The sequence below is a fragment of the Panthera pardus genome, unplaced genomic scaffold, assembly GCF_024362965.1.
Source record: "Panthera pardus isolate Hobbes unplaced genomic scaffold, ASM2436296v1 HiC_scaffold_4, whole genome shotgun sequence".
Taxonomy (NCBI): domain Eukaryota; kingdom Metazoa; phylum Chordata; class Mammalia; order Carnivora; family Felidae; genus Panthera; species Panthera pardus.
This window is the reverse complement of record NW_026526969.1, coordinates 17,970,576-17,995,042: the sequence shown is the minus strand read 5'-3', so window position 1 is coordinate 17,995,042 and position 24,467 is coordinate 17,970,576. Positions and strand designations below refer to the sequence as shown.

The window sequence follows — 24,467 nt, the reverse complement described above, 5'->3', positions numbered from 1 at the left end:
TACGCGCACCAACACCACCGGGAGATGCTGCTGCCCGTCCCCAAGGACGGCTCAGGACAGCTCAGGACAGCCGCTACGCCAAGCATGCAGGGCGTGGGCAGCAGCCGGGACGGTCCCTGGAGAGCGGCACGCCATCTCCCCACGGAGCGGCACACGCTCACCTGTGGACTTGCCCAGGCGACACGGAACACACACCCGCAGGCGAAGGTTTAGAGCAGTTCCTTCTGTGCAACAGTCCGCGTTCCTCACCAGGGGACAGACCAGGGGACGGCGCAGCGGGGACACTGCTCTGCAGGAAAAGGCATGAACTACGGACCCACAGGGACAGATCTCAAGAGAGTACCGCTGAGGGGAAGATGCCAACCTCTGAAGGCCACACGTGGCATCACCCCATTTGGATGGCGTTCCGGGAAAGGCAGGACCACGGGGGTCAGAGAGCAGCTGAGGGGCTGCCGGGGCTGGGTGTGGGAGGCGGCCACGAGGGGGTGTGGGGGTGACGGAGCCACCCGTATCTGGATCGGGGTGGTACCCAACTCTGCGCACTTCTTGGAACTCAGAAGAGCAAGTGAAAGGAGCCAGTCCGAAAAGGACGTCTGCTGTACGACACCAACTCGGCGACATTCTGGAAAAGGCAGCTGTGCAGACAGTAAAGGTGGGAGGTCACCGGGGGCAGGGAGGAGGGAAACGACCGGGGAGCACGGGGGACTCCCGGGGCAGTGACACTACCCTGCAAGATCCCGGAACGGCGAAGCAGGACGCTGCACGCTTCGCTGTTGTTTACGGGCCATTGTGAGACACAGGCACACATACTGAAGACGTCAGCTCAAAACCCGCTTATTGACGGCGACACGCGGCACGCGCCACGGACCACAGACGAGTCCACAGTCCAGCAGGGGAAAAAGACACATTAAAACACGACAGGACAAGTAACACACGCCCCCGCGCGCATGCACACTCTGAATGCACTCTTGCGCTGGTAAATCCAGGTGAAGGGTACGGAGCGGTCTGCCATACCTCTGTTCCAACCTTTCCGATGTTTAAACTTTTTCACGATAAACTGCCCGGAAGGCGAACAGAGTGACCGTCTTGCTTCTTAGACACAGGCGAGTTTGGTGTGTGACACTCGTCTGTCCAAGCAAACAAAGCAGCTGGCAGCACCTGGCGTCGATGTACTTCTCTGCCTGGGATCTGCCGGGGGGCGGGGGGGCAGGGAGGGGCGCCCGGGGAACCCCGACGGACCGGTAAAGGGCCTGACAGGTGAACACCCGCAGCGCTGGATGTCACACGCGAAAGGCGCGTCACATCCAGACTTCACGGAATCCCAGGGCTAGGGAGGGGCGTCCCAGTTCGCAGCTGAGGGACGAGCAAGAGCCCGCCACCGAGGGCACGGAGGGAGCGTCCCAGATGGGGCAGCAGGAGGAAACGGCAGTCAGAAACCCGAATCCCAGTGAGGCGTGCCGCCTGCCACCCACAGCTGCGTTCCGGCGACTCTCCCGAGCACCACCCCACCCCCAGCCACAGCCGCGGTGATGGGGCCAGGAGGAAGGAGGAAGAAGGAAGAAGGAAGCAGGAGCCAGGGTACCACGCCCTGTGCTGAACCTGCCGCAGCCCAGGGCCTCACGAGCTCTGCGCCAGAGCTGGCTCCTACCCGTCCCGGAGGGAGACCAGCACTGGGGGGTCTCCCTCACCCCACAGCCCTCCAGGGGCTCCTAGACGGTCCTACCACCAGGCAGTGACAGCACCCATGCACGATGAGGCCCAGTCAAGGCTGAAGCCACAGATGTTACGTTTTCGCTGCCAGAAACACAGACAAGTACGTTTTATAAACATAGCTCCACAGAGCAAATGTGATTATAGCAATTTAAAGCTAATAAAAAAGAACACCTTTCCCCAACATGGAACTTTTCTCTCCTAAATAGACAAAGACACTCTTGTTAAAGACTCAAATAACAAAAGACACGTGTCAAGTCAAGAACGGGGACGCCCCACTGTGTGGGTGGCCCAGCTGGTTAAGTGTCCAACTTTGGCTCAGGTCATGATCTCACAGCTCCTGACTTCAAGCCCCAGGATGGGCTCTGTGCTGACAGTTCAGAGCCTGGAGCCTGTTTCGGATTCTGTGTCTCCCTCTCTCTGCGCCCCTCCTATGCTCATGCTCTCTCTCTCAAAAACAAACCCTGAGGGGCGCCTGGGTGGCTCAGTCGGTTAAACGTCCGACTTCGGCTCAGGTCATGATCTCGCGGTCCGTGGGTTCGAGCCCCGTGTCGGGCTCTGGGCTGACGGCTCAGAGCCTGGAGCCTGTTTCAGATTCTATGTCTCCCTCTTTCTCTGACCCTCCCCTGTTCATGCACTCTCTCTCTGTCTCAAAAATAAATAAATGTTAAAAAAAAAAAAAAAACCTTGAAAAAAAAAAAAGAACGGGGGCACAAAGAGAACTCCAGTGTGAGGTGGGAGCCCCGCATCAAGCCACCTCACTGTGGCCACGCAGCCACGCACATACCCCGCCTCACTTACAGAAAAAGAACAGAGGCCCCTATGTCCCGCCCAGGAACTGGTCTTCTCTGTGACGCCCCTTTGCTAGCGAGAGCCAATCTGAGATGTTACAAGCGTGGCTTGCCCATTGATCTGACCGCTCTCTAGAAGTGGGGTGGGGTCAGAGGGCATACGCACCGAGCTCCCGCTGTTTGCAAACACCGGCTGAAGCTAACGCCTCTCCACTCACGCCTACCACTGTGAGTGGCTGTCTGCCTTCCTTCTTCTCCTGAGCCGAGGGGGGTGGTACAAGGCATCTAGGGAGGCGAGCGTTAAACATCAACCCCCCTTCTGGATCTGGGTGGGGTCATCACGCACTCACAGGGCTGTGCAGGAAGGAGGCTCCGAGGGCATCCCTGCAGCGGTCCCCTGGCAGCACGGCTCAGGGAGGGAAGTTGCTGCCGGGGGACTCCGGCTGCAGCCCCACACCTGCGGATTCAGAGAGTTCACGCTGGAAGGTAGACACCCTCTCACGCCCTCAACGTGACCTGCTACTGTCAGCCTTGACCTTGTTTTCCGGGTGAGGTCGTGTCCCATCTGGCTCCTTCCTGCCTCCCCGCGCACAGCCCACACCCGAGGGGGAAGGAGCCGCGCTCCCCTCCCAGCAGGCGGAGGTTCTACACAAATTACGTGGAACCTTGCAAGGAAGTTCATCCCTTGTCCCCCACAGAGTCACCCAATCACCGATGGCATTGGTCCAGACGCATGCGTGTTTAATATTTACGGGTCATAACCCAACTGTAAACATTCATAGCAAACAGGAATCCTTGCTTGCCCAGAATAATCCTGACCATCACGTTACCTCTGGGCTTTACTGTGATGGTTCCTCACTGAGACTGAGGGCGCCCGGTGCCATGTCTGAGGTTACCCGGACCTTCGGACCCCCAGCTCAGGGCCCGGGGCTCTCCAATCTCTGGCAGCCCCTAAAACTGATCCTCTGGACACTTTCAAACTTATCAAAACACGCCTTCCTCACATCAGATCAACCATGAGGCATCAGGCCCGCGTGCCTTTCCAGAAGCCCAGGAGCCCACCCTCTCCCTGTGCGGGCCCTCCCAACAAGACCAAGACAGAGCCTAAGACAGAGCCAAACGAACTGGCTTTGCCATCAAGCTGGCCACACACGCCCTGAGCAGAAAGAACCAGGAAGAGTCTCAGCCAACGACTCGGGCGACTCAGGTACAAGGTCGAGTGAGAGCTCCCCCAAAATCGCATCCGGGGAGAGCACTCCGCCTCAGGGCAGCTCTCGCCCGCTGGGCAGACGGTAGCGTCAGAAACCACCTCGACCAAGGACTTCGCCTGCCGTCCAAGGCTCCTTGGGTGCACACAAGCCGTTCAAAGAGGCCACAAACTCAAAAACTGTAGCAGGCGGCTGGGGGGGGGAGGGGAGCCAAATGACCCACAAGGCCACAGCTGGTGGCTTCCAGGAGGCTCCCTCTGCCCAAAGACGAATTTTTAAGGCGACCCGCACTCCCCGGCACGGGGGGGGGGGGGGGGGGGGGCAGGGGGTGAATTGGGGCTCGCCGGAGCAGCGGTGATACGCACAGCCCAGTTACCATCGGGCCTGTTCACAGAAATAAGCCCCCGGAACTGAACAGGGGCATCTGTAAGGGAAGACGCCAGGCTGGAGCCAGAGCAGAAGTCACACGGCTGGCCCCACTGGCCCCACCCGTCGGGGGCTCACACCTGAGGGACGGGCCTGCAGACCACCCGACAACACAATCAGGGAGGAAAGGGACCTGGGTGCGGGAAGGCCGTGACTGCAGAGGTGGCAGGGCCGACCAGCCCTCCACCAGCAGGGGGCTGGGGACGGCAGGTGAGTCTAGCTGAGACGAGGAGCAGGGATCTGGGGAGAGTACACGAGCTCGGGGCGGGGGGACAGACACGGCAGCCGGCGATGGGGGCCAGGCCGAGGGAGAAATGCATGCACACAGAAGCTGCAGACCGCCGAACGGGGGTGGTCAGGGCACCGGCTGGAGCAGCTATGAGAGGCCGAGGGGCCACGCTGCCTCCACCTGACTGGGGAAAAAAGCAAGCGGTGGCCAGGGGAGACCTGAGAGTGTGGGGTCGGGGCCTTTCCCAGAAAGAACTCCCAGAGACTTCCAGCTGGGGCCCAGGAGACGTCTAGGACATGACGGGATTTATAAATCGAGGCACAGAATTGGGGACACGTTAGATTTGGAATCCCTCACCCACAAACGGGGACAGAGGCCCCGGGAGCACTAACACGGCCCACGGAGAGCACGCAGGGGCACAGAGCTCAGTACGCCCTTGGGATGGTCCCAGGAGGGGCGAAGGAGGAGAGAAGACCGGGCAGTTACAGGGCTGGAGAGCCGCGAGTCAGACACTTGGCTGGGGGCTGGGATCACCTAGCAAGGCTGACAGTGCAGGAGGGCTCCAAGGCCAACACCGGAGTCGGGGCCAGGGGGCAAAGCACACGGTGCCACTGGGACGATGGGAGATGGGGCACGTGGCAGGGGCCTAGTGCCACCTCCATGGCAGGAACGGCCTCTGCAGTTGGGCTAAGCAAACAGGAGAACCCCAAGCTCCTGGACGCCGTGAGGGTGAGGGCAGAACGCAGCAGCATCAGACCTGGCTTCGCCTCGTGGGGCACAGAGCCCCAGCAGGTGCGGGAAGGGGCAGCACACGAAAGGGACCGGGAGGGCGACAGGAAAGTGGGAGAGGGCTTGCTCTGGTGAGAGGAGAAGGCACTCCCCAACACGAGGTGGGGAGGGCCGCGTGGACGCTGCCACCCCCGTGGGGGACCCGTGGGAAGAACGAGACAGGGAGCAGCCCAGGCCAAGTCTCCCTGCTCTCCCCGGGCTCTGAGAGGCTATCAGCTTGAACCCTGGGGAGGTCAGCACTTCAGGGACCTCGGTGAGCAAAGGGAAGAAAACCCCACGCATCTTCAGCCCTGCATCTCAGAGAAGGGCGCACGTGTCCACACAACAGCGATGCTCCCCGAGACGGGCCTACTCACCCTGCCTGGATGAGCTCGTTCAGCTTCGTGGCATTCTTGTCGTCCATACCTAAACGCAAAATAAATAAACGTGAGCACGGAGTAGTTCGGAGCAAACTGGGTCAACGGTCCCAGGTTGTTATCTTCAAGTAGAAAGCAAACACCCCGGTTCCTTTACAGAACATTCGAAGATTTCCAGAACACAACCCCTCCGGCAGCCGTGGCTCCTCCGGCAAAGCCGGTGCTGAAGGGGCCATCCGCACCTGCACGGCCCTCCTTCCCTCGGGACTTTCTCAGGGGAAGCAAGCGCTGCCTGCCTCCTGCCCAGACCCCCGGCACGCTGCACCTCTCCTCATCCCTGGCCTCCGAGCTCAGAGACTCGCTTCTCAGGGCGCCCGGCAGGCACACTTCTCCCTCTCGGCACGGTATCGTCGGTCGGGGATGCCTAGGTGCCCGGGGTGGACGAATGACAAACCGAGACCCTGTGCGTTCACTAGAGCAGACGCCACGTTCCTCTGCCCTCCCAGGGTTACTGCTGTCCTCAACAGAAGACACGGAGGTGGTGGGGGTTTGAGGGTCATTGCAAAATTCTTTGGACTCTTCCGTACGTTTTGGGGAAACGAAATTAACAGGCCATAAACACACATCCAGGCGGAAAACCAAGACAAGAACAAAATCCTTAGAGCGGCCAGAGAAAAGTGGCACATCCCCTCCAGAGGCGCAAGGACACAACGGTCAGCATGCTGCCTCTCACCAGAAACAGCGCAGGCCAGAGACGGGGGAATAACAGCTTCAAAGTGAAGACAGGGAAAACTATCAAACCGGAGCTCCACATCCGGCAAAAACACCTTTCGAGAACGAACACAACCTAAGGGCTCCTGGGTGGCTCAGTCGGTTAAGCGTCTGTCTCCTGATTTCAGCTCAGGTCATGATCTCACGATTCATGGGCTCGAGCCCCACGCTGGGCTGTGAGCTGACAGTGTGGAGCCCGCTTGGGATTCTCGCTTGCTCTCTCCCTCGCTCTCGCTCTCAAAAATAAATGTTAAAAAAAGGTTAAGGAAAAGAAAAAGAAAACAACATAAAGCTTTACGGATGACTCACCGCTGAAAGAATTCACAGCCACACACAACAACCGCGTGGCGAGAAAGACCAACGCGAGCCCTGCAGACCGAAGGGAAATGGTGCAGAGGGAGCAGCCGCTGGGAAAGAGGCGCGGCAGGGGGGAAGCAGGTGCGCAGCCAAGCAGCCACCCTGCAAAGAAAAGCTGCCCAGACACACGGTGTCTCCCCGGCCCCCCAACACCAGCCCCTATCGCAGAAGAGCCCCCGTGTGAGACTCAGTCCTGGGGGCAAGAAAACCTGTCACTTAGCGGCCCAGGAGCCTACGGTCACTCGTTTTCATCCAACTGGAGCGTCCTGAGCCCCAGGGACAACGCCCAGGACAGGAGCTGCCACGATGCTAGACACGAGCAGCGCGTGTCCGAATCCCAGGAACACAGCAGGGACACCACGTCCGCTGCTTCAGGATTCGTGAGTCTGGAGACCTCAGGGAGAAACAGGCGTGTCCACCGCTGGCACGCCCTGAGCACGCTTCGTGCACAGCCCGGAAGCGGCTCCCAACGAGCAGTCACGAGAGGCTGTGGCCTGGGGGTGCCCTGCACCAGGCAGTACCCCGAAGCCTGCCCTTCCCTGCAGACTCACAAAACGACACAACAGTGTCCCCGCAAATGGACCCGTCGGGGGAGTGTTGTGGGGGGTGGGGCGCTCAGGCAGGGCCTCATGGGGTGCGTGTGCGAGAGAATGTGCAAGTATGACGTGCAACTGGGCTGGGAGGAACCGACGAGGCACCACCGGCAGGACTGGGTCAGCTGAGCTGCGGGGCGGCAGGAAGAGGTGCTGAGGTCCAAGCGCAGGGGATCCTGCGATAGCCAGGGAGGGTGACGGTAAGCCGCCTAAAGTTAGGGAGCAAGGCGCTGACAGATCAAGGCCAGAGTCACGCAAAGTCAGACTGGCTGAGACACGGGCACGGCAGGGACAAAGAAGGGGCCCCGCACACCACCCACCAGAAGACACGGGCGGGGAGCCAGGCTGGCCTATGCGGAGCAATCCATAAACGCCCGTCCCCCCCTCCTCTGCTGCTTCCACGCCCCTGCCCCGCTGCCCCCTCTGAGCGGCCCCCTCGCACGGTCTCATGGGGCCTCGGGAGCAGCCCTGTGGGTGAGCGCTCTTCCCCCGTGCGACGGTGGCCAGGGGCACCTGCAGAGACCAGCGCGCCCCTCTCCTCGGAGGTCACACGGGGAGGCAAGGTCGGCCACGAGCTGCTCGGCGCCCCAGGAAGGCCAGAGCAGCCGACGTCTATCGGAAATCTGGGTGCAAGGAGACGAGCGGTGAGACACCCGCGGAGGGACCTGGACCCTCCCAAGTACCAGTGTCTCGGGAGACCAAACGTGAGGCTGTTCTCGTCTACGGGCCCAAGGGGTGCCACAGGCTCAAGTGGGACCACGTCCCCAACTGGCGCCCGGACAGGTGCGTTGGGTTTTCCGGGAAAACTGAACGCGGACGGGTACTAGGGAAGACGGCAGCACGTCGAGTGGTGACAGGAAGGAGGGCACGCATGACAACATGCCTGGGTCTAGGACGCCTGAGCGAGAGGGCGCGCACGTGTGGGGAGGGGTGCACGGACGTGGCCAATGTCGACGACACGCCGGCCTGAGGGAAAGTGAGGGTCTGTGGGGCCGTGGTGCTCGCCAGCGCACCACACGTAAGACGTTTTCAAGAGTCAAGTCGGGGAAAGGAGAAGAGCTGTGGCAGTAAAGACCCAACGGCGACGGTACGGCAGGCCCCGTGAGGAGCAGCCACACATGCGGGGACCCCCTGGAGCCCCATACTCACAGCCCCCAACCTTCTTCCGCAGCTCGCCATAGCAGATCAGACCATACAGCTCCTGGGACGACTTCTTCAGCCCACGGGAGAACACTGAAAGACGAAGGACGGACAGCATTAGGGGGGAAGACACACACGCCTGGGTCGGCCAGCTCGTGGCACGGGAGGGGTGTGCGGGACGTTGACTCCGGGGACACGGAGTGACGAGCCCACAGGAACACAGGGCTGCTTTTCAAATCTGCAAAGTGAGAAGTTAAACAAGAAACCTGGGGAGGGGCTAGAAGATGAGTGATGTCCAGGCAGCGCGATGGCCCCCAGGAGGAGAAACCGGGAGGGGGGAGTGGCCAGCTTCGGGGAGGCAGGGGGGGGGGGGGGGAGAAGGGCGTGACCACTCAATCTGTCACATATCTCTCTGCGCACACACAGAATCCGCCTGAGTTCCGTGTGAGGCTGGCAGTCCCAGGACCGGGAAGGTGGGGTGTCGGACCATCTCTGACCGGTGACCAGCCCACCCCGGGCCCCGGGCCACACGGAAGAGGAGCCACGGCCCCTACGATTACAAGTATTGACACCCAACTCCTCAGCAACAGATCCCCTTCATGGGGAAGCAATGCATCCGGGTCAGACGCCACACATCCCCGCCCGCACCCTAGGTCCTGGCCTCTGGTGTGAGCAGAAGGCTTCTAGAAGCTCCTGAAATGACTCAAGACAGACTCGGGACAGAATGTGTCCCTTTCACACACCTCTCTTTCCTGCTGAGCTGTTGCCTGGAGCCGTCCTGGACCCAGACAGCATGCAGGGACGGCAACGCAGAAGGAGGGCAGGCCCTAGGTCCCTGGCACCCGCCTGGACTGCCTACGCGCTAAGGTCTGAGACGCGAGAGAACCCTTCCATACCACCCAAGTTCCACGGCAGCTGCAAGCAAACTTGGATACAAGTTATCAGCCCAGCCCCAGCAGTCTGGTGGCTCTCATGTCGCCTCACAGAGCCGTGACCGGTGCACCTGAGCCTCCACTGTCCTCACGACTGCTCTCTCCGCCTTTCCAAAGTCGCAACGTTCACCCACGTGTAATTAAACCACCAGGCAAGGAAAACTACGATATATCAACAGCTAGAAAATAAGACCTCGAATAAACGATCTAAAACAAAAGCTCCAAACCTCGCACAGGCTGCGAGGAGCCGGGGACTGCTAACACCACCGGTCAACTGCTCCTCAAGGTTCTCCTGACAAAGACACAAGGTCTCACCGGATTCCCACAGGAGATCGCTACTAAGGATGCTTTAGGGTCCGCTGGGCAGAGGACGAACAAGCACGGGTCGTACCGACAACAGAACGGTGACAGCCATACAAGAGAACGAGGCTCTAACGCCCGCAGTGACGTCAGAGGTCACACGCAGAAGGCCACACGCTGTTTGGTACCGTCTGTGTGAAGCGTCCAGAGCAGCGAATCTACGGCTGCAGCGGCTGAGGACCGGTGGGCGGCTGGGCAGCGCCGAGCCCTGAACTAATGCCCGTGCGCCACGAAGGGGCGGCCGGCTGCCACCAACGTGCACCAACGTGCTCGCTGGGATCGGCCAGAAACCCAGGCGGAGCCGCCAGCTCAACGGAAAGAAGGCTCTTCTCATGGGCCACTATTCTGAGACGCCAAGAAGCACACAGGTCAGGTAAAGGACAGCGGGGACGTGGGCCACATCGTACAGAAGGCTGGGTCTGAGCCCGCAGGGCCTGCTGTGGAACCAACATGAGGTGCAGGGGTGGGACCCGAGAGCAGCGGCTCGTCCACCACTCGGCCCAGTCAGGGAAAGAACCGAAGAGGAGTCGCACCTGCCGGGACCAGGGGGTTTCAGGAGGCCATCCAGGAGGAGGAGGCGACAAAAACACAGAAAATCGACCCTAAGTGCCTCTCAAATCCGACCAAGAAAAAACCCCTGTGCGTGGTACTGCATCTGCCCTGGGGACCCGAGTGTCCCCAAAACAGTGGCCACTCTGCCCACAGTGTGGTCGGCATGAAAGACAGCGTGCCCGCCGGCGGTCCCGGAGTCACCTCCTCCCTCTCGCCCCGCAGCTTTCTCACGTGAAGAGAGCTTTCCGGGACCAGCCCCCGGGGCAGAGCCCCCTCTCGTGGATGACTGAAAGCCGCTAGAGAACAGAATGTGCAACAAAAAAAAGTATAAAAAAAAAAAAAACACAAAGAGCCAAAGAACTACGACTGTGCCTGCGGCCGCCGGCACAAAAACATCTGTGAAGATGATGGATGTGGTCGAGTCTCGGACTCGACAGTACCTGGACCGGTGGTGATGTTTTCAAATCAATTAGAGATCCGAGCAGCGCTCTCAGGCAGGGGTAAGCACAGCCAGCAAACACATGGACGCCGTGGGGACAACCTGGTCAACGATGACACGTGGCTGACTGGCCACCACGCACCGAGGCCAGCAGACGATCTTCCGTGACTGGTCACGTGGACACCGAAAGCAAATGAACAAAACAGTATCAGCAAGAGGGCTGCCGACTCTGACCGGGTGGTCCCCATCCACGGAACGGGCAGGCCGCTAGAAGGTGCTGGACCCACCCATCGCTCTGTGATCTGCTCCGCCCCGAGGCGCCAGCGGAAGGCGCTCCAGCAGTGAGAAACGACGGCACTTGCTGGCCGGACAGCAGCTCAGCATGGCCACCCCCTGGGCACAATCGGGCACCGCACACGGGGCCTTGGTGGGAAGGCAGACGTGCCGCGAGGGGGACGAGACGCTCAAGATGAGACGCAGCTCGTTTCACCTGTCGTGTGAATTTACCCGAAGAAAGGATTTCTGGAGGAGACTGCCACGTGGACAGGGACGACGCATTACTTAAAAACACGAGAAGTGAGGTGCCGGTCTGAAAGGAAACATTTGCGGTAACGCCGACTCAAGGAAACAAGGCTGAACAGAAAGCACACGGAGAAATCCCACAGTGGCGGGAGAAGGTGGCCTGCAAGTCGACACACAAAGGAGGGAGGGTGAGCCACTGTGCTGAGAACGCGGCAGGGGCGTCTGGGGAGAGGGCGCTGGCTCGGCCGTGGGGCTCGGCTCCCCCGCTTACCGTCGGGAAAGGATCTCTGTGTCCGAACCCGGGTTTTCTCGTGTGCCCTCGGGGTGGCGTGCTCAGCGAGCACAGAGCGGGCCAGCCCGCAGACCACAGGGGGCAGGGAAGCATCCGGGCCCGGCAGACGCGGCCCCACTGTGGATCTGGCGACGTGAGGGGCAGACTAGGAAGGGCAGGACCAGACGGGGAGAAGAGCGATGCTCTAGAACAGGACCAAAGGGGACCAGGCGGTGGGGACAGACCCCAGAAGCTCTGAGGTATGACCAGCAGGACTCTGACTGGCGGGTGACAGATGTCCACAAAGATTCAAAGGGAAGAAACTTCAAGGGACGGTGTCAGGTGATAACCGTGACCATCTGGAGCTTAGGCGCCCCCTCCCCAAGGGCTCCCAGACGGGCCAGTGGCAGTGAGAAAGGATTCCTCTAGGATAGCGGTCGCCAAATGCAGGCCAAATGCAGCCCACGACCTCTTTTCGTGAAGGAAGTATTTGGGGAACACGGCAATACACACGTGCGTACATCTGGTCTACAAATGAGCTAAGGCAGCAGAACGTGGCAGTTTTGTTAAAGACGGTAAACCCCGAAGCCCCAAATATTTACCATCCGGCCCTTGACACAAAGGCACACCCCTTGAATCGTGCTCTCTGGGCCTTTCTAAGGTCAGAGGAGGAACCCCAGGTGCCGGGGGAGGCCAGGGAAGAGGGGCGGATGGGTCACCCTGGGTGGTGCTGGCTCCCGCGTGACTAAAATACACCCCAAAGTGCCGAGGGAACGGCCCACAGGCGGGGCCCAGGCGGCAACACGGGAGTCCCCAAGGGCTGACACAAAGGGCTCACGGCAAAGGCTCAAAGTGGGGATGACCACCGCCATCTAGGTCGTCCTACGTGAGGATTCGTATTGTTTACACAGAAGGGTCAGAAATGAATGGAGTCGGTAGAAGCAAACGTCTGGAAGGACAGAGCTACGAGAGTGGCTGTGGAAATGAAGACCAGTGTCGAGAAAGGTGGAATCAATGATCAAGTGCTGGCGCGACCCGTGGGGACAGAGGGGTGGTCAGAATGGCTGCTCCGAGAGGGACGTCACACCCGCACTGGAGGATGACCCGGGTGGGTGAACTGAAGACAGGGCTACCCAAGCCTGGCCTCAAACCCAGAGGTGAGCCTCGGGAGAGCCAGCCCTCCACCCTGGCCCTGCCCAACCCCCGCCCCGAGGAGCCACCATCGGGGAGAGAAGGGTGGGCATTGGCTGTGTGTGCGCGTGGTGGTGGGGGGGGGGGGGTCCGATTCTGGCCTGCGCACCTGTGGCCGCCTCTCCTCATCCACTGTGGTGACCTCCCCTCCCAGTGGGGGACGCAGGCCCAGAGCACGAGGAATGCATTCAGCTAAACGGCCGGCGGTCACCAGAGGTACCAGCAGCCGGAGCACCGTGAGGCACCGGAGCCCTGGCAGCAGGGCCGGGTGAGAGCCACGCCGCAGTGTGTCTGATGGGTTTGCTGGAAACCAGCTCCGACCGGGAGCCGGCCGCGCCTCCCACCTGCCCAGGAGCCGAGCCTCGGCACACTCACCGTTATCGAAGTCAATGTACTTGGTGATCTTGTGCCACGTGCGGTAGTAGAAATGGCGGACCTGCTCTTTGTTCTTCACCATGCTCGCGGGCTTCCCTTTCTTCTTGTACTTGAGGGCGATGTTGTTCTGGATGGCTTCAAAGTCTTTCCCGTGCTGGAAAATCAAGCGCACGTTAAAGGCACAGAGCTTACAACAAGGCAGGCTTCCGTACCGCACAGACGCTTCCCGGGAAAGGAGAAAGCCGAACGGACCGTGCAGCGGTCAAGCACGTGTCCTTCACGGCATCGGCTTCAACCTCGCCTCTCCAGAACCTCAGGGGTTTTTTTGTTTTGTTTTTCGTTTTTCTGAAACCCCAAAGACGTGCGTGAAGACTGAGGTTTTAAGTGGAATAATGGATAAGGCAGCAATAGAAACTCAGGGATAAAACTGTCATAGCACAGGAGACCAAAGAGTAGGACCCCAGAGCAGGAGGACACAATGCTCATGGCTCAGATGAAAAGGTTAATGCCCAGAGTCCCCTAGAGACCATGAGAGAAGACAGCACCATGAAGACAAGTGTGCGAACACAGAACAGAAAGACGAAGGAGCTCAGAGTGTTGTATACCTGACCTCTTAAAACAATACAACCATCCAGAAACATTCTCGCTGCTCTGGTCAAACAAAATGCATCCTATACTCAAATATGGGCCGCAAATATAAACACTCAGAGAACCACAGAATATGCTCTGAATACATCTACGAGCCATCCTTCCTTCAACATCTTCGTGCAAAAGCTGAGAATTTCTGAGAATTTCAGATTGGAACTGACGCTCCAGAGAACACCGACACCACCAGCACTGTGCCAGAGCTGCAGATGCCATCGAAGCTGAGGCAGTGAGGAGTCCTGGGGAGAGCCCAGAGATGACAGCATGCCAGCAGCACTGTGCACCCCCGGCACCCATATCTTGGTTTCTAAATCCCACTTCCCGAGAGGAACCGGGGCCTCTTGGAGAGATGGGAGCAGGGAAAGTACCAGTGAGGCTGGAATATCTTGCTGTGCACGGATCCAAGTGCCGACGGCACCACAGGAGCCTGGGGGAAGAACACAGGAGGCAACCTGAAGAGGCTCCCAGTGGCCAAATCTGCCGCAATATGGGCAACAAGACCAACAATGGTGTGAATAGACTGTGACCCAAAGACTAGCCTACATATCCCTGAATCCACATGTAAAGGAATTACTGAATTCACACCTAAATAGGGGAGACGAAAGAGCTTTTCCTTGAATGAGATTTCCAACTAATAAGTGTAGGAATAACGAAGTCAGAAAATCGTGAAGGACAAACGCTGTAACAATGGTTATTTCAGATAAGAAGTGGCATTAGTGGCTAAAGTTAGTGGGGAAAAAATGAAAAACGGGTATTTATTTATGTAGCCTCAAAGTAAAAAAAAAAAAAAAAAAAGACTAGGCAGCACAGGACCTGGCAGGTGCCACCTGAACGCAGTCACCAGGGGTCACACCACGAGGACGGGACAAGATGCACCCAGGACAGCCCACACTCCCGTGGCTTCCTTGACAAAAGTGCAAAGTGTGTTTAATCATAAGGAAAGCTCAGAGAAGCCCAGAGCTAGGGGCATTCCACAACCTAACAGACCACAAGTCTTCAAAAGGTCCAGGTCTTGAGAGCTGGAAGGAGGTCCCCAATGGAGTGCTCAAGAGTCATGTCCACTAAATGCAACGTGAGATCCTGATCCAGAACGGACATCAGTGGGAACACCAGCTAAACCTAGTAACACCTGCGGGTCAGTAAATGCTACGGTCCCACGTCGAATCTCATCATGCTGGCCCCACTGAGGTTACGTGCACATCGGGAAAGGTATATGGAATTCTCTGTACTCTTTCTGCAAGTTTTTCCTCCAAGTCTGAAATTCAAAGTTAAAGGGCGCCTGGGTGGCTCAGTCTGGTTAAGCATCTGATCTCGCAGTCCATGAGTTCAAGCCCTGCGTCAGGCTCTGTGCTGACAGCTCAGAGCCCGGAGCCTGCTTCGAATTCTGTGTGTCTCTCTCTCTGCACCTCCCCCACTCGCACTCTGTCTCTCTCAGATATAAACATGGAAAAAAAATTTTTTTTAATGTAAAGTTAAGAGGCATCGGGGTAGCTTAGCTGGTTAAGAATCTTACTCGTGATTTTGGCTCAGGTCATGATCTCACAGTTCGTGGGATGGGGCCCCGTGTTGGGCTCTGTGCTGACATCATGGAGCCTGCTTGGGATTCTCTCTCTCTCCCTCTGCCCTCTGCCCATCCCCTGCTTGCTTTCCTCTCTCACTCTAAGTAATAAGCATTTTTTTTTTGTAATGAAAAATGAAAGTTTGAAAAAGAACTCGTTCACTGTTTAAAAAAACAGCTTGGGCACCTGTGTGGCTAAGTTAGTTCAGTGACCCACTTTGGCTCAGGTCATGATCTCACAGTTTGAGTTCGAGCCCTGCGTCAGGCTCTGTGCTGACAGCTCAGAGCCTGGAGCCGGCTTTGAATTCTGTGTCTCCCTCTCTCTGACCCTCCCCTGCTCATGCTCTGTCTCTCTCTCACTCTCTCAAAACTAAACATTGAAAAATTTGAAAACACACACACACACAACGGCAGGTAAAACACAAAAAGGCGTCTTCGATGCCCTCCTCTGGGCGCCCCGCTCCCCGCAGGCCCCCCCCCTCCCCACAGCCCTTGATCAGAACCACAATGGAACGCGTGCAGATGGCCTCTCCATCTCTTGGCTTCGCTGCACGGCGGGAACCAAACCCACGAGGCACACGCTCTCAGTGGGCTGGAACCAGAATCTGGGTTTGGTGATTGCCCATCCCGTGTTCTAAGACGACGCTGCCTTCCGAGTTCCTGGGGTGCCTGTCAGCATGGACTTCCAACTTTTCAAGCTCCTGTTACACTTCCCTAATCAGATCGGCCCTTTGGGGCGGCTTTTTCGCACCCTGGCACCGCTCCCACACTCTGTCCCGCAGGGGCCTGCACCCACAAGCTACCCGGGGAGAACTAAGGACGGGAGCCTGGCCACTGAGGCGGAAGTCACAAACATGAAAAGGGAAAACGGGAAGTCGGCGACAGGCTTTGTGAAGAACCAACCAACACCGAGCGGGTAATGACGTCAAGGATGACAACAGTGATGTCAGCTCCCTGACAGGAACCACGGCCCACACCCATTGCCACAGGAAGAGTCTGGGACAGGCCTGGCCCATCTGCGTCCCTCCCGGAACCGTCCCAAGTTTAGTGGGTGGCGAGGGTGGCACTCCTGCCTCTGGGAAGTGTCTGAAACAGGAGACAGCACAGAAATGTCATCCCCCCACACAAACAGGGTGACAGAGGCTCCGTGCCATCACTAGAGTCCTGCACGGGTCGGGCTTGAGACGGCCCCTCCCCGTCCCTCTCGGTCATGACAGCTGCTCAGTCCCTTGTGCCTCTCTGTGCCGAGCTGGGTCTGTGTCGCTGGAAGCACAGCTGAGTCCCACGTGTGCGTGGAAAAGGCAGGAATGACTGACACACACCGCAGGGGCCCCTGCGCCCCTCAGTCCAAGCTGTTCTGTCACACCCCCAACCCCAGCTCGTCAGCCCTACATCAAGGCCTCGCCAGGGTCCCGCCGAGCCCACGTCAGACACACAGCTCAGTGGTAAAGCACACACTCGTCCTCTCTCTCTCATGCACACACACACACACGATACGTGGGACACCCAGTCCCAGCTGGGGAAAGCATGAAGTGACCAGAAGTGTCAACTATTATGGTTAATCCAGGATTTCAGGAGATCTCAAACACCTCGCTGGCGGAAAACGTACAACCAGAAAGCCGGCCCAGCGACAAGGGACTGAACTAATTTACCCAAAGACAGGCGGGGCAGGTCACTGCCAGGGAACCCTCCCCGCGCTTTTTAACAGACGAGCATATCTTCTGCCCTCATTCTGCACCCTGGCAGCCAGACCCCCACAGAGCTGCACCCCCCGCCACCCCCTGGGAAGGAGGGGCCACACCAAAGCAGCTAAGGTTTCAGGTGAGGGTCAGCTACACACTCAAGGACAGTCCTCGGCCCTCCGGTCTTCTACGCCTAACACACAACTTCAGGGAGGCCTAGTCCGGGGACGTGAGTATACAAAACCAGCCCGTGCCGTGCTCTGAAACCGTCATGGGGAGGGAAAGAACACACTTGACCTGTGTGAGGGACTCTGCACCTGGCAGAACGAGCCTTAAATGCACACTCCGTGATCTCCCTGGACGACTGAGTCCCTCGGCATGGACACAGTGGCCTCCTCCAACAGGGACAGCAGAACCGAAGCACTCCCCGGAGGGAGAAGGGCAGCCAGGGGAATATTCTGCCATCGGCACGGAGTCTTCCCTCCGCGCGGCTCTAATCTCTCCAAGGACACTTGGGCGTATCAGCTCCAAAGCCCCTTTCTGCCATGAGCCCTGTTTGCCAGGTTTGGGAAGACTTTTCCATCACTCCCATTACTTCGCTATTAAAGAAATCAGGCTCGGGGCACCTGGGTGGCTCAGGGGGTTAAGCCTCCGACTTCAGCTCAGGTCATGATCTCAAGGTTCGGGGCTTTGAGCACCGCGTTGGGCTCTGTGCTGACAGCTCGGAGCCTGAAGCCTGCTTCACATTCTGTGTGTGTCTCTCTCTCTGCCCCTCCCCTGCTCACACTCTGTCTCTCTCTCTGTCTCAAAAATAAATAAACACGGAAAAAGTTAAAAAAAATAAAACAAAGGCATCAGGCTCGCTGACTGAGCAACCCACTCATGACACCGCACCCCAATGAGGCAACCTACAATACCGCACGTACACGGACGTTCACTCCAGCGCTACTTATCACAGAATCCGGAAGGAACCACCCCAATCAACAACACGAGGACGGTTAAACAGAGCAAGGGTTGGATGCAGGGTAAGCACTGAGGTGCTGCAGGCCACTAGTGTCTGCTGTCACTGCTCGATTTGGTCACTGTAGTCAAAAGCAGCCAGAAACCACGTACAAGTGAATGGGTGTGGCTGCGTCCCAGTCAAACTTCGTTTATAAAAACAGTGAGCACACAAGCCGGTTTGTTCTCATGTGAAATAGAATGTTTTTAGTCGTTAACAGTATACCGAGCAAAAGAACCATAACATACCACGAAAAGGTACTTGAGATTAATAAAAAGGGTATGTCTGGGGCGCCTGGTGGCTCAGTCGGCAGAGCGTCCAACTTCGGCTCAGGTCACCATCTCATGGTTCATGAGTTCGAGCCATGCTGACTCAGGTCATGATCTCACGGTTCCTGGGTTTGAGTCCCGCATCGGGCTCTGTGCTGACAGCTCAGAGCCTGGAGCCTGCCTTGGATTCTGTGTCTCCCTCTCCCTCTGCCCCTCCCCGGCTCATGCTCTCTCTCTCTTTCTCTCTCTCAAAAATAAAGTAAATGTTGAAAAAAAAATTTTAATAAAAGTAAAAAAAGTATGTCCACTATGGTTGCAAATATTTGGGAGTGCAAAACAGAGAAGTGAGAAAGGTTGGCAGGGAGCACAGCGGGGAGCACGTCGGGGAGCACGTCAGGGAGCACGGCAGCCTCTCTTTAAAGGGACATTGGGATTGGGATCGGGGCAGGGGCGGGGGGGGGGGGCAGCTTCTATTTTTAGGACTTTCCATTCTGTCCCAGGTCAGCTGTGACATCTCTCAGGGTTGAGCTGCCTGCTCTGACTGATGTGCCAAGTGTCCCCTTGTCCCTCCCTGTCAGGGACCGACCAAGCCTCCCGAGTCAGCCCACTCAACTGCACAGGGAAGGCACAGGGACAGGACAGTGCTCTTCAGGAGAGAATGTTCCTGAGACAACAGAGAGACTCTTGGAAGAGAAGGAAAGGAATCCAACAGAGACGCTTCCTAACAACCACCTCACTCTTAACCGGCTTTTAAAGTCACACGGTGAGGACAAAGGGCGAGGTCCATGGCGAGGCATGGGTCTCGGGGACCCACGCCTGCAGCCCATCAGGGGCTCCCCACCGAGCTGCTGAGCTAGGAGATCTGGTAGCCACGTGGCTAGCAAGGCAAAGGCAAACAGGGAAACGCGGACAGAGGCGAGAGGCTGGCCGTGCCGCCTGTCCTGGCCCCAGAGCTCACCTCGTACAGCCCCTCGAAGAAGGTGTTCTTGTCCTCTGTGCTCCACGACTCCCACTGCCGCCGGGCCTTCTTGCCTTCTTCCTTCTCACCGCCTGATGACCCCAAGTTCCGGGAAGAGGAGCGGGAGCCCCCGGCAGGGGCGGCAGGGGCAGCAGGGGCGGCCCCAGACCCATTTCCAGACGACGATCCGCCACCGTCGGCTCCTTGGAGAGAAAGAACTATACAGTGATCTGTCCTGAAGGCTGCAGGGCTCGGGGATGCCCCGCGGCACCCGCGTCAAGGGTGGCGCCACACGGGACGGCACCTGGGACCCACCACTTGCCCGGTGGGGCTGTTCACCGATGACATCATGCTGACCTGACCTGACTCCTTCTGATCTTTTTACAGAGAGCAAAAGCAGAAAGAGGTTTCCGTGGACCCACTGAGAGAGCACAACGTCCCCACCGGAGGCAGACCGCCCTTTGCCCCGTGACCTGAAAACACACGTCACGTGTCACAGCGTCTCTCTTTCTCAGATGTGTCTGGGGTGAAGTAATTCTGGTTTTTCCAAACGAACGCAGTGAAATTCAAACTCAAGAAAACATTTAAGCATGTGTGAAATACCACCTTCTCTTAGAAACAACCCATACTTCAGAATGCAAATCACTTGATGCCTTTAAAAGAACCTTTAAAAGATCTCAAAGGTCCTCTTTGTTGAACAACTTCCACCGACAAAATCTGACATTCCAGAGTGACCGGACAAGCCCGCAGGTGCTCTGCCAGCAACAGTGACGAGTCCCGGGAACGCACGCTGAACGGGAAGGGCACGGCGAAGTGTGACGGCTCGGCACTCCCGGGGGAACGCAGGCAATCCGCGAGGGGCAAGGGTCACCGATAGAACACGTTTACGACCTAGCCCACTCCTCCCACCCATCTGGCTCCTTCCTCAGAGAGAAGGGAAGCCCCCGCACACACCCACGATAGCCGGACTCTCCCTCAGGAACCTGCAGGACCATCGGTGGGGAGCAATGCAAACTCTCAACGGCTGGGGACGGGGGTAAAGTAAGACCATAAAGATAAAAGCACTTGGGAAAACAAAAGCGAAACCAACGCTGAATATCGTGAAATGCTTTCCCGGTGAGATGATCGTAGGCTTGTCCAGGGAGGCCGCCTCCCCGCTCACTCAGGCAGGGCCTCCCGGCGAGGCTACGCCCGCCTCACCCCCTCGACAGGCGTGCGCCTCCAGATCCGGGGCAAAGACGGGGAGTTCGCAGCAAAGCACAGGACGTGCAAAACTTTAAGCCCACTGATCCATCTCCGCTGGCCAAGACCACCCTGGAGAAACACGAGGCGTGGAGCGGGGGTGGCCTGAGGGACGGGGGGAGGCAGGGTCACCGCACACCGAGAGGTCTGCCGGACGACGGCTCCGTGTCGCTGTGCCGAAATAAGGAGCATTTTCCCCACGAGTCAGCCCCCAGAAAGCAGAATGCGTTGTCACACATGCAGAAAGATCACGCGGCTACGCAGAATGGGTGGGATTCTCTCACGTGGAAAAGTGTGCAAAAGTTCAGGGACTTCAGAAGCCAACAAGACTGGGGCCCAGAAACCGCCGTTCGTCACCGCTGCCCTGTCCAAGTCACTGCCGCTACCACGAGAGACCCTATACACACACTAATTAAAACTCAATAAAACACAAAACCCATATCCTCGGTCACACCAGCCACGTTTCTAGCGGTCAGTGTCCCCAAGTGGCTAGTGGCCCCTGTGCGAGACAGCACAGACTACTTCTACCGTGGCAGGAAGTGCCAGCGTGGTGTCCGGGAACTTGATGCCCACGGTCCCAAGCACGCTGTCGGAGGGGAAGACACAGTCAGGGTTTCCCAGCGCGGCCCGTGTGCCTGCCACTCATTGCGCCGCCCGCGTCCTCCCTCCTCCCAGGGGGCTGAGGGTGTGCTCCACACACATCTGACTTCGTCCATTCCTCACCAAACCAAACCCAAGATGTGACCTAGCGAACAAACCCAACACCCCCCAGGACGTCTCCGACAGGAGGCGACCTCCGAGCACACCTGCCGGGACACCTGGCTTCACACCATGCCCTGTAGAGCCAGAGGTGCTTCTCCCGCCAGGGCACCGACACCCTGAAACCCAGGCACTCGTGGCTGATTCTGGAGCCTGTAATTCCTGAGGTGTAGCGATCCGAGGAAGGGCTGGCTGATCGCCCCTGCGCCACCCACAACAAAGGATTTCAGAGTCCTTTTCAACCTGTGACGAAACGTACGCTTAGCTCTTTTTCCAAAACAAGAGCGATTGGTGCACCCGGGCCGCCGGCCCACGCCTGGGGCTGCATGTGCTCGGAAGTCACACGCGCGTCTCTGCGGTCTACGACGCAGGCAGCCCGCCAGCTCTCGCGACAGGTCCCCGATCACGGCGCCAGGGAGACTCCAGACCAGGGGAGCGAACCCTGAAGGCCAACAGGACCGAAGCGCTTCCAAGCAGAAAGGAACCTCAGGGACAGAGCGCAGAGTAAAGCGAATGTCTGAACATTCCTGTTCAGCAAACAAAGCAAATCACGCCAAGTAACCATTTCTAACGTTTGGCGACCATCACTCGAGACCTCGACTGCTTCGTGAAAGTCAAATAGAATCGCACAGCTTCATCGGGAGAGGACATGCTGTCCGGCCCATCCCCCAAATTCCGGCTGAGGACGGAAGGCGCCTCATCCCGGCTCATTCAAGCCCTCAGCCGCAGGCAGAAACAAGACGCAGGAGCAGAGACACTGTGGCAGATCGTGACGCTGGGCCCCTGGGAGACGCCACCACCAGTGCAGAAACATTCAGATGCCAAGAGCGACGCGTGAAGGGGGAGAGGGAAGCCAGCGAGGACAGAGGGGAGCTGCCGCAGGGGGAAGAGAAGACCGCCGTGAGCAAGACCGGGTTGGGTATGGGGGCTTTCCCGGGGCTGGAAGTGGATGTGCGCAGAGGACCAAGGCCCACGCCCCCAGCGAGGCCACAGAGAGAGGGAGCGAGAGCCTGCGTGATGAGAAGTCAGCGTCCAAGAAACCTGGAGGGAGGGGCGCCCGGGTGGCTTAGCCGGTTTGAGCCTCCGACTTCGGCTCAGGTCAGGATCTCACGGTTCGTGGGTTCAAGCCCCGCATCGGGCTCTGTGCTGATGATGTGGAGCCAGTTCGGGATTCGCTCTCTCTCCCTCTCTCATCGCCCTCTCCTACTCACGCTTTCCCTCTCAGAAATGAATAAAAACACTTAAAACTCAAACAAATAAACCTAGAAAAAAAATGGATCCCAACGGCGAGGTCGCAGAAGGCAAGAACAGGCTCTGACCTTTCTGTGCCCAGGCCTGGCACCGGGCCTCACAGCGGATGCTTGACGAGACCCGGGGCACCGCAGGAGAGCAGGTCAGAGGCCCCCCGCCAGGCCCCGAAGCCCAGTGCCTCCAGAACAGAGCTCACCCTCCCTCTCAACCTGCTTCTGTGCCCCAGTCCTCCAGCTGCCCAGGGGCCGCCCAGCTTCTCCCCATTCCCTGGCCAGCCCTGTACCACCCCTGAGTGAGACAACTTTAACGGCCTCCTCCCCCGTCTCCAAATCATCAAGCCTGGCCACAGCCTGCCCTCCAGAGCGCGCACCTGACAAATGCACACGTGCGGCCGGGGCCTGCCGGCTGTGGTGGCCCACTCCCCGCCGGGACGAGCTAGGCCGTCTGCCTCCTGCATGCGCGCCCCCCACCCCCCACGCCTCTGCAGGAGCCCGGGGCACCATCACTCACGCCCCTCATGTCACCGGAACGGAAGACGATGCCCGCCTTCCGAATGGGAACACTGAGGCACAGGGACAGTGGCCTGGCGGGCACACCACGCAGCTGCTTGGACCAAGAAAGGAGCGTGGATTTCTACGGCACCTTTACAGCGCGTTCGAATGCTTTACTCTTTTCTGTCTTCACAGTGTGCGGTTATTATCCACATTTCAGAAACGGGGAGACCGAGACTCCAAAGGCACAAAAGCCCCGAGGCCTCCGGGCAGCTAGAACCAAGCCTCTTATTCCAAACCCCGGCATCCTCCCCTCGAGCCACACAACACAATGGTGGCTGACACCCGCGTCACACACAGCTGCTTCTGTATTTTTACTACATGCCGAGCTGAAAAATCCACGGATTTCAGGACGGAGGGAACTTGACCTCGACATCCTTCCCTCAGCCTGCGACGCAAAAAGGAACGGACAGGTTCAATGACATGCCCAAGCTCACGTGGCAGTCAGCGGCAAGAGTTAGGACTGGGGAGCATGTGTACGGCTGAAAACAAAACCGTGGGACGTGACCAGGTAAGACACAGAAGACGCACTAACTCGCTATCCTGGACGTTTCCTTTCGAGTCTGGGGAGCCTCCTTCCAAAGGTATGAACGCGGAGACTGACAGAAGACCCGCACCGCGAGGTGCTGCGTGACGTCCCTCGAGGGGGACTTAGGCGGGCCACCCCGCACTTCGTCCACCCTCAGCTAGAAAGACGTTCCAATGTTCGCGGACGGAAGCGCATCTCCAGGCGCCGGACGCTTCCTCGTGGCCCAGGTCTGCGGTGAGAAGGGATGGGGACCTTTCAGAGGCCGAGCATGACACATGCCGGTCCGTTCACCTGGCCGCCTCCGGTCACAACATGCCACGGTCGAGACAGGGGCTGCTTCTGTGCCCTTCGTAGCACACGCCCTCCACGTCCGACGCCACAGTGGCCAGGCTCACTCTTAGAGCCCAGCCGTGACTGAGGGGATGCCCTCGCCACCAAGGCCGGAAGGATGACGTGGAACAAGGCCATTCCCGGGCAGGGCGTTGCGTCAGCAGACGTGGAGCACGCCGGTCTTCCGCAAGCTGCTCGCCTCCACCAGGACGCCTCCCCCCTGCTCGGCCTTTGCCGGGTCTCCACAGAGCACAAGGGACACCGCAGCCGTGCCGTCGGAGCCCCTGCGTGGGGTCCCCGCCTCCGAGACATCCTCTTCCACGAGCCGAAGGTGACCTGGACCCGCACGGTCCCGGCGCGTGTCCCGGGCCCCGCCCGCAGCGTCTGCCGCGTCTCCAGCCTCCACACGACACCCAGCCTCGACCTCAACGCGCCCGGGGCTGGTCTCCCTCCAAGGCACACGAACCATACGCCTTCTTCAGCGAATGACGAGATTTTCTGCAGGAAACTCTCGAGACCCCAGGCAAACACGACACCCGAGAATCTCTTCGGCCTTTCGCACGTCGGTCTTCGGCGCTAACGCTGCGGTCACGCGACGCAAGATGCTTGCACACGCCACCGCCCACGACAAAGCTCGTTGTCGCGTTTCCTCTGTTCTCTTTACCACTCCGTGTAACCCAA

The 24,467-nt window shown here is 58.6% G+C and overlaps 1 protein-coding gene across 3 annotated transcripts in view; it reads right to left on the bottom strand.

Moving 5' to 3' along the window:
- Positions 1 to 24,467, bottom strand: part of CRAMP1 (cramped chromatin regulator homolog 1) — a 56,478-nt gene that overhangs the window by 24,901 nt on the left and 7,110 nt on the right. For 2 of the 3 annotated variants that reach the window (XM_019468118.2, XM_019468117.2), the window contains exons 3-6: positions 19,125 to 19,327; positions 13,013 to 13,166; positions 8,380 to 8,463; positions 5,510 to 5,558 (exon numbers count right to left, since the gene is read on the bottom strand). In XM_019468118.2, coding sequence (XP_019323663.1) covers positions 5,510 to 5,558; positions 8,380 to 8,463; positions 13,013 to 13,166; positions 19,125 to 19,327 — 490 coding nt within the window. Of the gene's footprint in view, positions 1 to 2,851; positions 3,997 to 5,509; positions 5,559 to 8,379; positions 8,464 to 13,012; positions 13,167 to 19,124; positions 19,328 to 24,467 lie in introns of those variants that run through there. The other variant, XM_019468120.2, reaches the window with a different exon arrangement.